Source organism: Scyliorhinus torazame, chromosome 9, assembly GCF_047496885.1.
Source record: "Scyliorhinus torazame isolate Kashiwa2021f chromosome 9, sScyTor2.1, whole genome shotgun sequence".
Taxonomy (NCBI): domain Eukaryota; kingdom Metazoa; phylum Chordata; class Chondrichthyes; order Carcharhiniformes; family Scyliorhinidae; genus Scyliorhinus; species Scyliorhinus torazame.
Window position 1 is genome coordinate 148302488 of NC_092715.1, and position 14276 is coordinate 148316763.

Sequence of the window (14276 nt, forward strand, 5' to 3'; positions counted from 1 at the left end):
TATATGTAGGGCTGTTAGCAGATCTGGGGTTTCCATCGAGGGTGGCAAGAACGATTGACATGTATGTCAGGTTTAATAAAAATGGGGAGGTCTCGTTGTTGGTGGGCATTGAAGATGGTTGTGTGAGGAGAAGTAATTACATATAAGGTGCAGATGGGTAGCTGCACTCGGAAATATGCAGACGTGGAAGGTGACGGGGCCGGATGGGATCCCGGTGGAATTTTATAAAATGTTTGCCAAGTGGCTGGTACCATTGTTAGTAGAGGCACTGGAGGACTTGATGGCTTGGGGGTCGCTCCTGGAGACGATGATGCAGGCATCTATCTCGCGCCTTCTGAAGAAGGAGAAGGACCTGTTGGAATGCAGGTTGTAACGGCTGATTTTTTAATTGAATGTGGATGCAAAGATCCTGGCAAAGGTGCTAAGGCTCAGATTGGAGTTGTGCCTCCGAGCATTGTTGGAGAGGGTTAAACCGGGTTTGTGAAGGGTAGGTCCTCTAATATGCGGCACCTGTTGATTATGATCCTATCCCTACTAGAGAGAGGTTGGAGGGGGGGGGGGGGGGTGAGCAGGAGGTCATTGTGGTGTTGGATGCAGAAAAGGGTAGAGTGGAAGTATCTGTTTTTGGTTTTGGAGCGGTTCGGGATTGGACCCAAGTTTGGTGTCTTGGGTAAGACTGTTATACAAGGAACTCAAGACTAGTGTTCGTACGAATAATATGAGCATGAGGTCAAAGTATTTTCAGTTGTATAGGAGAACTAGATAGGGGTACTCTATGTCCCCCCTCTTATTTGCACTGGCGATAGAGCTTTTGGCCGTCGCATTGAGGAATTCGGGTGAGTGGAGGGGGTGAAGAGGTTGATTTGTTTTCCCCTCTATTTGGGCGGGTAAGGTTGCCAGGATTCCTCAAACAGTCCTGCAAAGGGACGTGCAGTCAGGCGTTTGGTGTTGCCGAGCTGGGTGGATATGGGGGGGTAGTTCGTGAGCCTGGAGGAACCATCAGAGAAGTTTGGGTTTTCGCAGGTGGAAAGCTTTAGGTATCTGCAGGCGAAGGACCTTGCCAGGAAAGTTTTCCCGTTGTTTCTGGTAGCGGCGCCATCCTCACTGTTAGGAAGGGTTTTGATTCTCGCGGGGTGAATTTACAGGAAGATAATGGTGGAGAATTTTGCGTCCTTGACAGGTATTAAGACGAAGTAGGAGGAGGAGTTGGGGGTCGTATTAGAAGAGGGGGTAGTGAGGCCTTGCATAGGGTGAACTCCACTTTGTCGTGCGTGAGACTAGGGTTGATACAGTTGAAGGTGGTACACCGGGCACACTTAACTAGGGCACGGTTGAGTCAAATGTTTGGGGGAGTGGAATATAAGTGGGAATGCTATGTGAAGCGTCCAGCAAACCAATTCCATATGCTTTGGGCGTGTCCTGTGCTGGTGAGATTTTGGTTGTCCTTCCTCAGCACCATGTTGGAGATTTTACACATAGATTTGGAGCCCAGACCCATATTCAGGGTGTCAGTCCTGCCAGGGTTGCAGATGGGTGCATGGGCTGATATCTTGGCTTTGCCTTGTTGATCACTCACAGCCAAGATCTGTTGAAGAGGAGGTCAGCTTCTCCACCCAGTGCCTCAGAGTTGTTGGGGGATCTCATGGAGTTTTTGCATTTGAGAAAGTTAAATACACGCTAAGGGGTGTGTGGTGGTATGTATTAGGGGAAATACGGTACACCAGGAATGCCGAGGAGCTATTGGAGGACAGATGCTGGATCCCGATTGGATCCTCCACCTACTGGGCTCCACCCAGATAGGAGGGGTATAAGAACCTGGGTTTAATCCCCGCAGCTGCATTCTGTGACTGAGCTGCTGGGGAACGAATCTGAACAAGTCTGCTCAATAAAGCCTCGATTGAAGTTCTTTACGTCTCGCCTCGTGTGTGATCGATGGTGCTACAGGGTGCAATTGAGGGGTTCCACTAAAGATGGCGGCCTTTTCTTGTGTTCTTTAAAGAGCTAGTCATCGTCAGCTGTTAAGGGGGGGGGGGGCGGTTGATGCTGCTGTGTTTGGTTGGTTGTTTTGTTTTATGGTCTTGTATTTATTAAAAAATGTTTAATAAAAATATCTTTTAAAAAAGGACCTGATGATGCTGATTGACTGCTTTAGATAGATCTTAAATGTGTTGGACGTCCGGCAAATGTTGTTTAATTTGGATATGTGCAGTGTTGCGCAAGGCCAAATGCTGAATATTGATACAACCAACAGGGAAAAGCATTCAAGAAGATGATCTGGGCATTCTACGACATAGATTTCTGAAAAGTACCACGTGTAATGCTGAAAATCAATAGCTAGACCAATAGTTGGGGTGTATTCATTGGACACTTGATTATGAGGCATACTATTTTGTCCTTGTAAATGAACTTGGCCAAACCTCACTTGGGATACTGTGCTCAGTTTTGATCACCTTGCATGCTATTGATATTGAAGTTTTGGATAGGGTGCAGAGAAGGACCACTAGGCTAATTCCTAGTATAAAACCTCCAATTTATCAAAAAGGGGAAACATAAACTTAGTGAACTGATTGTGGTTTACAAGCTGAGGAAGGGAGTAGATTATGTTCTCGATGATAATTTGTGTAAAATGTCTTGTTTGGTTGGGGTCCCTTTGCCATCCCTCTGGCAGGGCAAGACCATTCTTGCTCTGGCAGCCTGCCCTGTAGCGTTTGAATGGTTGCAGCCATTATGTGGCACAAATTGAGACCTCACAGCCCCCTACCTCCTGCCATCTGAGGAGAAAGTCCCACCTCCTAAAACTGCCAGTAGCTCTCTGGTGCCAGCAGTAGCACTGCTTAGACTACAGCCAATCCCCCAACAGCAGTCATGGAGCAAGACATTTGAGGTAAATGGGTAAAGGGAGGTGGTGTAGATAGGTAGGGTGAAACAGGAAATAGAGGGGTGGCCTCCAATGAGCCCAGGGAAGGGATGAGCGTAAAGGAAGTACTCCTCCCCATGCTCTGCCACCAATCTGAGCAATGAAAGATGTCAAACTTCACAACATTGCCAAAGGGGGCGGCCACTAATTGGTCACTTAAAGGTCTCAATTGGTCAAAGGGGTAGCAGGCTGCCCAACACCTCCCCCACCACATGTAATATTGCAATGAGTGCACGTGCAGATGGATAGGCATCAAGAACTAACCCATGGGACGCGCACAATTTACACCATCACCCACCTGGTATCGGAGACTGCAAAATTCCAGTTAAATAGATTTGGAGTGTCCGGCAGCCACAATTTAAAGTTGTACAAGCTCCAGTCTCGGTTAGTTTTAAAGGAGGAGGTGATACTTTTCCCAAACAGTTATTTATTTGTTTGTTCATGGGATGTCGCCATTGCTAGCTAGGTCAGCATTTATGCCCATCCCCAATTGCTTGGAGAAGGTGGCTCTCTAGAATACACTGCCATCTTAAGTGATGGATGTCAATTCACTGAACTGAAGAGCTACTGAAATTGTTTCTGCTTGGGATGGACATCATTTCTTACACAGGATCGATACTTCAGTGAATTCAAGGCCAGGCTAATCTCCTGGACTAGTTTTGATTACATTGATGCGCTGGAGGAGAATTCCATGTCATTTCCCCCTTCTCCATCCTTCACATTTTGGCCTTTTTGTTTACTTTTCCCAGGAACTCTCATGATTCCGGTTGAAGTAGGGTGTAGAAAACAGATATTGTGATGCCCAAGGTATCACAATGGAGTCGGTCAGACTTCATGGATCAGAAGGTTTTTAAACTGTCCACCATTGTCCGTATATTCAGACAAGAGTCTAATAACAAAACAAAACCTTAAATGCTCATCATTCCGCATTGCCTGCAGGAACATCAAGAGTAGACAGAATATATTGAGAATTCTGACTCAAATTATAAATTCCCAGAGCCCCACTAATAGGGAGTGTGTGACATTAACTCATGGAGTTAATGGGGGCCCCTGGCAAGAAACGTCCCGCTCCGGCAGCACAGGCATTTTACACTCAGAGCCATGAATTGCTTCAAGGTGAGACTGGAAGGAAGTCCCGCCTCTGATAGTTGCCAGCCAATCAAATAGCCAGCAGTGCTTCTGTGCAGGCAGCATCAACAGGGGAAGGGCAGGGCTTGAGGGGGATGTTAGACCTGAGGGGGCCTGTCAAGAGACACTAGCATGCACAGTGAAACCTGCCAGGTCAGAAACTTGGCGCATGCCCCTCCCAGTAGGGGTGGATGAGGTCCTTAAGTGAATTGGCAGAGGTGGGTGGGTAGGCAGCCGACAGTATGTCATGATATTTTATGTGCCACCTTGCTTGCAAACCCACTGCCAGTGAGTCAGAAAATCTAACCGATGGCGTGACTGTAAAGTGGGAGGAAGATTTGGTACTGTTTACTACCAAGATCTTCATCTCAGCAGTGTTGCATGCAGAAGTGGGAAATAGGGACATTAGCCATTCTTTATTGAGTAAGAAAATAATAATAATCACTTATTGTCACAAGTAGGCTTCAATGAAGTTTCTGAGAAAAGCCCCTGGTCACCACATTCTGCCGCCTGTTTGGGGAGGGTGGTACGGGAATTGAACCCACGCTGCTAGTTTTGTTCAGCATTACAGGCCAGCTGTCTTAGCCCACTGTGCTAAACCAGCCCCTAGTTGAATGGAGTTTTATTATGCTACTAATGGCTGACTTGAATATGGTTAGGCTAAAATTCTGTTTGATGAGTTTCACACACTCTGCCTTGAACAAACCTAATCTCTAACTAAGATATGCATGCCTTGAGAAGACCAGAATAGAAGCCAAAAGCAGCAGATAAACTAGAGGGTAGTACATTTAGTATCGAATAGACAACAGTGGGATTAGTAGAGAAGAGAGATAACTAGGATTGAATCACTGTTCGCTTTTTAAAAAAACAGAGTCCAACTTTACCATTTACGATATGATGTTTGCAGTAAGCAGAGTAAGTAATCAGGATTTGTACTTAAGAAATAATATTCAAACGATAAATGGGAATTCAAGCATTGAAAAGTTTTAAATAGACACAATACATTTTAAATTAAATGGGGTTGCAGTATTTCAACCTGAAGAAGACATATGAATTAATTAAAACAATTAAATGCTTAGAACTAAGCAGTTATATGCTGATGGATATTGATTGCAATCACTTCCCTTTGCATAAGGTTAGCCGGTTTTGAAGTATCATCGAACACATAACAGACCATCACATCTGGATGAAACCTTATCATGAAACAGGTATAGCTGGGATTCAGAGACATTATAATTTTTTTTTTTTGAAAATGCAAAATCAATTGCTGCCAAGTATGTGCGAGAGTTTAATTTTAAATAAAAAACAATTAAACTAATAGGCATAATTATAGTTTAAAGCATGGACAAAATAATCCTGCTGAATTTTTGTGTCGGTACTGAGATATTGAAAACTATTTTTCTTTTAAAAACACAAGATAGATATTCCATTCAAACAGCAAGGAAGGACCTCCATGTTGCATCGGCATTTTGCTTACCACAGCAAAATCAAATTAAAGAATGTCTGGTTTTAGACATACAATTAGAAGCTTACTTATGATAGCCCCATTTTGCTGACCTTACTTTAAAATAATTTTTAAATTGTGGAGTCAATCTGACAACATCAAATATAGCTGAAATAGGCTTTCCAATGGTTGCACGGCATTATCCAGTGAGTAGCTGTCCAAAAGGACACAATTTGCCAGTCCTGCCAGCGAAGGGTTTGTGGCGACTAGAAGTGGAAAATTCAGTGAAATGCCGAAGATCGGAATACCGCCGGCAGGGAATAAATGTGGAATTTTCCTCTCGACACTTTCATAGTTGGTCAGTTTCCCACTGATCCATGTCAGGAATCCCATTTGCATACATTAGCATGTTATGAATACTCATTAAAAACACAAATCACCGGAATCATGTTCCCCTCCCAATTACTTGCCGTGCCAGTGCAAAATTAGACTGGTCTAAATTACAACCAGATAAAAGTGGTGTGTATCTGTCTGCCCTCACACCCTCATGACTTTGAGGCGAGTGCAACATTCATAGCTTCCTACAACAGGGCTGCTCCAGTTTCACAGCAATGCCAGTGTGATGGCCTCCTGGTGGGCATGTAGGTTTGGTCTGATCACGGTTGCTGCCTCCGTGCCCTGGGAGGACAGTACTCCGTGTTTGCTGTGGGTATCGGGAAGGGCTGCTCTCAACAGATGGAGCGGGAAACAATGGCAGGCACAGAAGAGACCAAGGATGGGGAAGCCATAGCCTGACATGGAAGACAAGAATAAAAGCACAAGACTGCGGGTGCCGGAAATCCAATATAAAAACAAAATAAATGCTGGAAAAACTCAGCAGGTCTGGTTGCATCTCCTTCAGTTTGGTCAACTATATTTGCTGCTCCTAGTGTTGTCTCCTTCACATAGGTGAGACCAAACGCAGACTGGCTGACCGCTTTGCTTCATTCAGTCTGCAAACATGACCTCAATCTCCCTGTTGTTTGCTATTTCAACTCACCATCTTGCTCTCATGCCTGTCCTTAGTCTGCTGCTTTGTTCCAGTAAAGCCCAATGCAAACTGGAGAAACTGCAACTCACCTTCTGATGAGGCACTTTACAGTTTCTGGATGCAACATAAGAGTTCGAAAACTTCAGATTGTGAATGCTCCCTTCCAACTTGACCCTGTTTTCATGCATTTTTTTTTGCCCCAAGCAATCCCCATCCCCTTTCCTCACAGGGTCATCCGTGACTTGTTCTTAAGTATTGTTTTCACAGGACACTGCTCTTTGTTCTATTATTAATACATTCAACTATCTTACCTTTATGCCATTATCAATATCTTCTTTAGTCCTCAACTCTGCCCTTAACACTTCCTGTGCCCCATGGGCAGCATGTGGCGCAGTGGTTAGCACTGGGACTGAGGCACTGAGGACCCAGGTTCGAATCCCGGCTCTGGGTCACTGTCTGTGTGGAGTTTGCACATTCTTCCCATGTCTGCTTGGGTTTCACCCCCACAACCAAAAGATGTGACGGTTTGGTGGAGTGGCCATGCTAAATTGTCCCTTAATTGAAAGACAGTCCCTGGTCTGTGATCATGTGTTCGCAGTGAGAGATTAAAGGCACTCCTGAGGATATGTGGACCTCAGTCAGGGTGAGCAATTAAAGGCAGTGCTGGGGGGGCTTGTGGCCATGCAACAGGGCTGCGCACAATAATAATGGGAGAGGCTGGACCAGAGGGAGGCCTACCTGCACATTGTGAGGTTTCAGAAAGAAGAATGAAGGAATTTATCGATTTTTGGAAGACGGGTTTTGGATTTGTTAAAAAATAAATAGCCTCCACCAAATTCAGTTACATGGACTTCAATTTAACTACGGGATTTTAAGGAACCGGCAAACTTAAAATGGTTGCAATGTTCAACGGTCTATTCTTCAACAACAAGCAAGGGTTTAACCATATATTCTTTTCATATTCATTTGGACTTTCTTTACTTCTGATATGTGTGTGTGTGTGTGTGTAATGTTGCATCTTTTATTACTTTTCCCCTCGGGTTTAGTAGCTAATAAACTTGCTCTTTGACTCAAATCTTGGGTGCGATTCTCCAGAAACATTTCTAAGTGTTGTGGCGAGTGGGAACTGCCGCGAGTTTTCCGGTGTTCGGCCCAGCGAGGCCGGCAACACAGTTCAACGTTAATTGGTCCACTTAACGAGGTCCTACAGGCTTCTCGCTGCAAATGAAAGCTCACCAGCTGATTGGCCGGCACCGTGCTTGCCAGCCCCCCATTAACAAGGTTGAGCAGCGCTTAAGCTGCACTTGCTCAGCCAACTCCAGCCAGCTCGTAACAATGGCGCTGAGGGGACCAGCCCCAAGATTCGAGGATGCTGACCTGGGGAGGCTGCTGTACGCTCTGGAGGCCAGGAGGAATGTCCTGTTCCCCCGAGGGTCCAGGCGGATCAACCATAGAGAAGCCTGAGGAGGTGGTGGCAGCAGCAGCAGTGAGATCTGGGAGTGTGACCAGGAAGACTGGCCACTAGGGCAGGAGTGAGTAGCCACCGACCGCCCCCACCCCCGAGAACTCTCCCCCTTCACGGAAACGTCTATCCCACCTTTCTCTTCAATCCCCCCCCCCCCCCCCCCCCACATGTTTCCTCCACCGCCCCTCCCCACTTCAACCCCCCCAACTCCTCCTTCACACACCCTCCATCCCACCACTGTGGACCACGTGTGTGGCTAATGATGCTCCGTCTGTGTCTCCTCAGGAAAAGCTCTCCAACAACCACCGACAAGGGCCCAGATTAGCGGGGGTATGCCAGGCATCAGGATCCTCATCACCTTCATGGAGCTTGCCCTGGAGGTGACTGGTGTGGCCGAGGACAGGGTGTTCACCAACACAGAGGCTGGCGGATGCCGCAGAGGTGAGGAACCACCGAGCCTCATCCTGAAGACCTGTCAAACGTGAGTACTGATGCCTTACTGACTGACCCATCCCTCCCATTGACCACATGTCCATTCTCCCACAGGTCCTCCGGGCGGTACCCTCTCCAGCCTCCCAGAGATCACCTCGGAGGAGAGCTACAAGGATACCACCAAAATAGTCACTAAAATTCCTACTCTTCAGCAGTGCAGATACACACACCTCAGTGCGACATGTTAGTGGTCAGGCTTCTGGAGCACAATCTGGTGAGCACCACACTGCTGCTGATGTACATCAGGTGGAGGCAGGAACCCCCAGGCGAGATAGCAGTTGGAGGTCTGCTGGATCCCAGGACCCAACTGGGTCCCAGCCTGAAGAAGTATTCCCGGAGCTGATGTAGACGATAGGGTGCGGCCGGGACATTCAGAGGGAGGTGTCACGAGACACTCCAGCAGATCTATAGCCACTTGGAGGAGTCCAAGAAGCTATGGGTGCAGGAGATATCGGCGGCAAGCCAACACTGCTAGCGTGGCAACTGCAGTGGAGACCCTGGTGCACGACGTCGGCACCATTAGTGGAGGTGTCCAAGGCGTGGTGCACAGTGAGTGACGGCCATGGCTGAGGGTCTGGACAGAAAGTCCGCCTCGCTGGGGGATGTGACCCAGTACCAGGCTGACCTTGATGCGGTTCTGCGGGACATGTCCTGCTCTCTGTTGGGAATGGTCAAGGTGCTGCGGAGTTGTCCCAGTTGCAGGTGGGCATTGTCGAGGCACTGCGGAGCATGTCCCAGTCACTGAGGAGCATCGCTGAGGGTGGTAACATTATGGTGTGAAGTACGGGGAACTGCCAGGGCTGGCAGAGCCAGATGATGTGGGGACAGCCGTGGCCCAAACCAGCCCCTCCCTCCCAAGGTGAACCGCAGGGCCCTCTGGGCACCAACCGGGAGGAGGGGACACTGGGCACCATCCCAGACCGGTGGTCACCAGCTCCCCTGAGTTCCATCCCTCTGATGAGGCCGCGTCTCACAGCCAGCACACGGAACAAGGCGGCATGGCTGTGCATGTGCTGCCACAAGGGCGCAGGGGTCCTCCAAACTTTGAGCCCCCAGAGAATGCCCACCAGGGGTATCGAAGGCCATGGGATGAGGTAGGCAGCTGGTGGCCTCCACCTCAGATGTGCACCCTGGGGACACACCTTGACGTAGTGGTAGAGCCAGGAGAGCAAAGCACGTTGAGGATCACTGAGGGAAGCGGGGTGGGAAAAGGGGGCAGCACAATCCGGAGGGTGGGGAATTGTCAAACACAATAAACACCTTTGTGCACAACCAGTATGATGCCTCTGTCACCTTCGTCCGCAATGCGCCCGATCTCCGAACCCTTGGCCCATCTGTCCACCTCCCCATGGCACTCACCCACCCTCCAGCCATGGACATGTCCCCAGAGCTGTGTCTCATCCCCTGGGTGTTCGGATGTTGGCTGCATGTGTGGTGTTGCCTCCCGCAGTGTTCAGGCACAGTGTCCAGGCATCAAGGTGTGATTGGGATGCTAGGCAATGACTCCTACATGCTACATGGCCCGCCCACCCATGAGGATTCACTTGGGTTGTGTGAAGTACTCACTTAACCATGACTGCCAATTTCCTATTAGCAATAGCCTTCAGCCGCACAGCCAGAGGCCTTGGTCGTCGGTGGGGGGATATGGGTGGTCAGTCAGGGACAAGGGTTGCCCCAGGAATGGGGAGAGACAATCCAGGGATTGGCATGGTGGTGCAGTTGCCCCCCCCCCCCACCCTCCATGCCAATCCACCCCTGCGGAGGGTCTCTTCACCCCCGCCACCGCCGAACATTAGGGTTGCAAGCACAGAGCCCCCCGGGCTCTTTGTCTGTGAGCAAAAATGGCACTCACCCCCTTGGCTCCCCACTGAAACCCTTTCATCAGGTTCACATTTTTCAAAAGGAGTTCTAATTGGCGCCAGCGTGACCACTTGCTGGGGAGGCTGATGAATGACAGGAGGCCATTGAATATGGGATGGCTCTCGTTAATTGTATGGAAATGGGGCTGAAGTGGTGCTAATTGGTTTCTGGCTATGCTACGGCAAGATCCTGAATTCACCTACGGGAGCGGGCCGGTTGCATTTGCAAACTGTTTGACGCCTGGCTCAGTTCTAGTTTTTGGCCCCTCCTGCTATCCACTGGCCTTGTTTCGCTTGAGTGAGAGCGTAACGAGGCCAGAGAATCGCACCCCTTGTGATTGGTTTCCTTTTGTTCACTAAATAGATAGAAAAAGACATCCACAGGGAGAAGAAATTTAAAAACCTTTGCTGTGACCAACCGAGGAGGTTGATTGGAGGGGAGTTAATTCACTCCTCCTCATCTGGTCATAACATCATGGGACATTGCAATGCTATGTTGGCTGCTGGTGCTATAGCCACATGGCAACAATGAAAACACATCCAAAACATTTTTCTGGAAGGGAAATGTCCAAAAACACTTTGGGAGTCATGTTAATGAGCATGGAAACACAATTTATAAAAGTTTAGAATAAAGACCTTTTAGAAATTTACTCATATTTATCACAAAAAAAATTGGAAATCCATTAATATCTCCCTGGGCACCTGATCTTATAACATATCTATAAAGCCTAACTGAAAACTTTATTTAGTCAGTGAGTTAGCTCAGCTTTTATAGTCCCACGGTAGTTTGCTGTTCACAAATTAGGACACAGATTTTCAATAACTCAGGAACTACTTTAAGACAAATATTGACTTTCTACTCACAAAAAGAGATTCTCCATAATATAATTATAGTCGGGTAGACTGCTCTCTGGCAGGAAACATGCTGCAAACACAATGATGGCATTGAGTCCATCACTATAGTAGCCTGAGGAAAACAAGAAAGCATTTGTTTAGCATTGTGCACTGTTAACAGAGTTATCTGGAACCAATTACCTGCAATCTTTTAGCATTGCAAAAGCACAAGAAATCTAGCAATGTAAAGCAACTTAAAATCTTTCTTTCTCACTCAGAAGAGCATTGAGAACCAATCTGTCACCAATTGCAGGGTAAACACCATTAAAGAGTTCTCAATCTGTACTGTTTCAGGTTTATAATTTATTTCATCGTATGCACCTATTAAAGGAATGAATATGCATATGTTCTGAAATCTGCAGTTATAAAGAACATATACAACAAATACATGGATAGGATAGCTATAGAGGGATATAGCCCAGAAACAGGCCTTTCTGCCCTCCAAGCCTGTACCGGTCATGATACCACCCTTGGCCAAAACCCTCAGCACTGCCTAGTGTATCGCTCTATACCCATCCTATCCATGTATTTGTCGAGGTGCCTTTTGAACGCCGTTATGTATCTGCTTCCCCAACCTCCCTTGGCAATGCGTTCCAGGCACTCGCCACCCTCTGTGTAAAAAGTCTGCTCGCACATTTCCTCTAAACTTTGCCCCACTGATCTTAAACCTATGCTGCCTGGTAACTGATCCCTCCATGCTGGGAAAGAGTGCCTGCCCATCCACTCTATCCATGTCCTTCATAATCTTGTAGACCTCTATCAGGTTTACAATGACGTGATTTGGGCATTGAAATAGACTGAACATGACCATGATATAGCACCATGGAAACAGAGAAAGAAAATGTAAACCAAAGTTTAAAATAAGTCAGTCTGCAGGTTTGCTAATTTTCACATCAGTGGATGGAATAGAAATGATTTTCATAAGATGTTGAAGGAATCTCTATGTATTGAAGGTTTCTTAAATCAGTATTTTGCACTACAAATGGGGACGTCATCAATAGACATAACTTTAATTTATGTCAACATGGCATGGCTCCTGAGGTTTGCCCATGTTGTATACCAGATGAGTTGGCTAGGAGGGGATAAGGGCAAAGGGTGAGGACATGAACTAGCTCTCAGCTAGCAAAGGAGTTATAAAGAGCGATTGCGGGGGAGCAGGGGGGGGGGGGGGGGTAGAGAGTCATGTGTTGGTATAGGGGATGTGACGGGACATAAGAATGGGTGGGTGACATGAGGTGGCATTTGTTGGCATGAATGGGGTATGGAGTGTGGGCAGGTGAGGGCTATTCTGTCCATCTTGCCCTGTGTGTCTTTCCGTCTTTGAAAGAGCCATTTAATTCATCAACATGATGGTTGCTACACAAATTCCCATGACGATATGAAATTAATTAAGCAGTTTAAATTTAATTAAAACATAATTCAATTAAATTTTGAATTCAACTGGAACAATGAGGCGTTACCTTAAAATTAAAACTAGGCTGTTCAGCAGTAATAACAGAAGCACTTCTGTCCTCAAAGTGTATAATAGAAATCTAGAAGTCTCACAACTAAAAAGCTGTTACGAACAGATGAGTTGAAGATTTACAAACTGAGATCCATATATTTTTTGTCATACAGAAGTATCAAGGGTTACAAAACCCAAGAAGATAAATGAAGTTAAAATACAGATCAACCATGTTCTAACTGAATGGTGGCACTGCTTCAAAGGGATGAATAACCAAGTCTTATTCCTGTGTTACGATATCGTCCCAGAAATAGTCAGAATTCAATTGAACAGGACACTAACTTAAATAATACTGCTAAATAGGAAACAATGGGGCATAACTTCCTCGGAGTGGCAATCAGCGTCGGACTGCCACACCTACCCACTTACCTACGCTAAACGTCTTCAGTGCCTGTCTCGCCCGACTTTCCTGACTCAGGCCAGGCGAGATTCAGGCAGCACAGCAGGTCTCTGGGTCCAGCGTGGAGTCCAAAAGAAATTGTGCAAAGGAGGACACGCCCCTTTTCTTTTACAGCAGTAGCTGCCATAACACAGGTGAATTTAAAAGTCCCATTGAAAATAATGGGCCATGAGAAGGCAAGTAGATAGGCACTCAATTCAGAAGATGTAATTTATGAAATACATTATATGCTGTATAATTTAGCCGACTGCAACTTTTGTCAGTTTCATTTCCTTCTACTTTCCTGTTTATTGTTCATCGAATGACCATTCAAAACTGTCCTTTTATGCATGGATCGAATTTGGAAGCCAGTAGTAGCGACTTAACTTTTGATAATGGGATTATATAAATACTATTAAGATGATTTTGTATTAGAATTAAAAGAAATACGTCTGGCTGTCTCACTTCTAATTCACCAGCATGATCACTGCAACATATTCTAATTGCACATGCAGGAAAGCATGGAGGATGTTATTGACGGGCTAATCAGATTGCCGAATCATATTTACTGCAACTTCAGCATTATTATTGTAAGAAAATCTGAGCCATTATTTTATTACATTTTTGGTATAGAGACAGCAATGAGACAAGATAATTTATCTAGAATGTTGCCTGATTCAATCTTAGTCCTTGGCCATCTCTATTTTTACATCCAGTTCAATAGAAATAACCTTTAGGATATTCTGTTCTCTTAATCCTAATTCGGTTTGCTGACATGCTTGAAGTGCTTAACTGGATCCTCAAAGAAGTCTCAGTCCCAACAATCGGCTTAGTCTCATAGGATTTTCTCGGAAATCCTGACCATGAAAATAAGCTTGAAATAAAAATTACTGCAACTGTCAAGTTAAGTAAAATTCCATGCCTTTAATCTCAATTTATCATAATGGAGGAAAAAATGAGGATATATCGCTCAAGCAGTTAAAAATATCAAGGTATTTATCCAGAGCTAACAGCCAAGAGAGATCATGATTAATTATAAATTCATGAATGTATAAACCAGGTGCCAATTAAAGCAACTTTAAATTTCCGGAATAAAATGCCACGTGATAAGTCTACTTTCCTCAGAATCTCTAGGAGAAAATGAGTTGATTGGAAAGGGAAAGA

General features: G+C 46.0%; 1 protein-coding gene across 8 annotated transcripts in view; it reads right to left on the reverse strand.

Annotated features, from left to right (window-relative positions):
- LOC140429519 (protein prune homolog 2-like) overlaps nt 1–14276 on the reverse strand; it is a 725367-nt gene that overhangs the window by 66321 nt on the left and 644770 nt on the right. For all 8 annotated transcript variants that reach the window (XM_072516619.1, XM_072516617.1, XM_072516616.1 and 5 more), the window contains one exon: nt 11200–11302. In XM_072516619.1, the coding sequence (XP_072372720.1) occupies nt 11200–11302 (103 nt within the window). The remainder of the gene's footprint in view (nt 1–11199; nt 11303–14276) is intronic.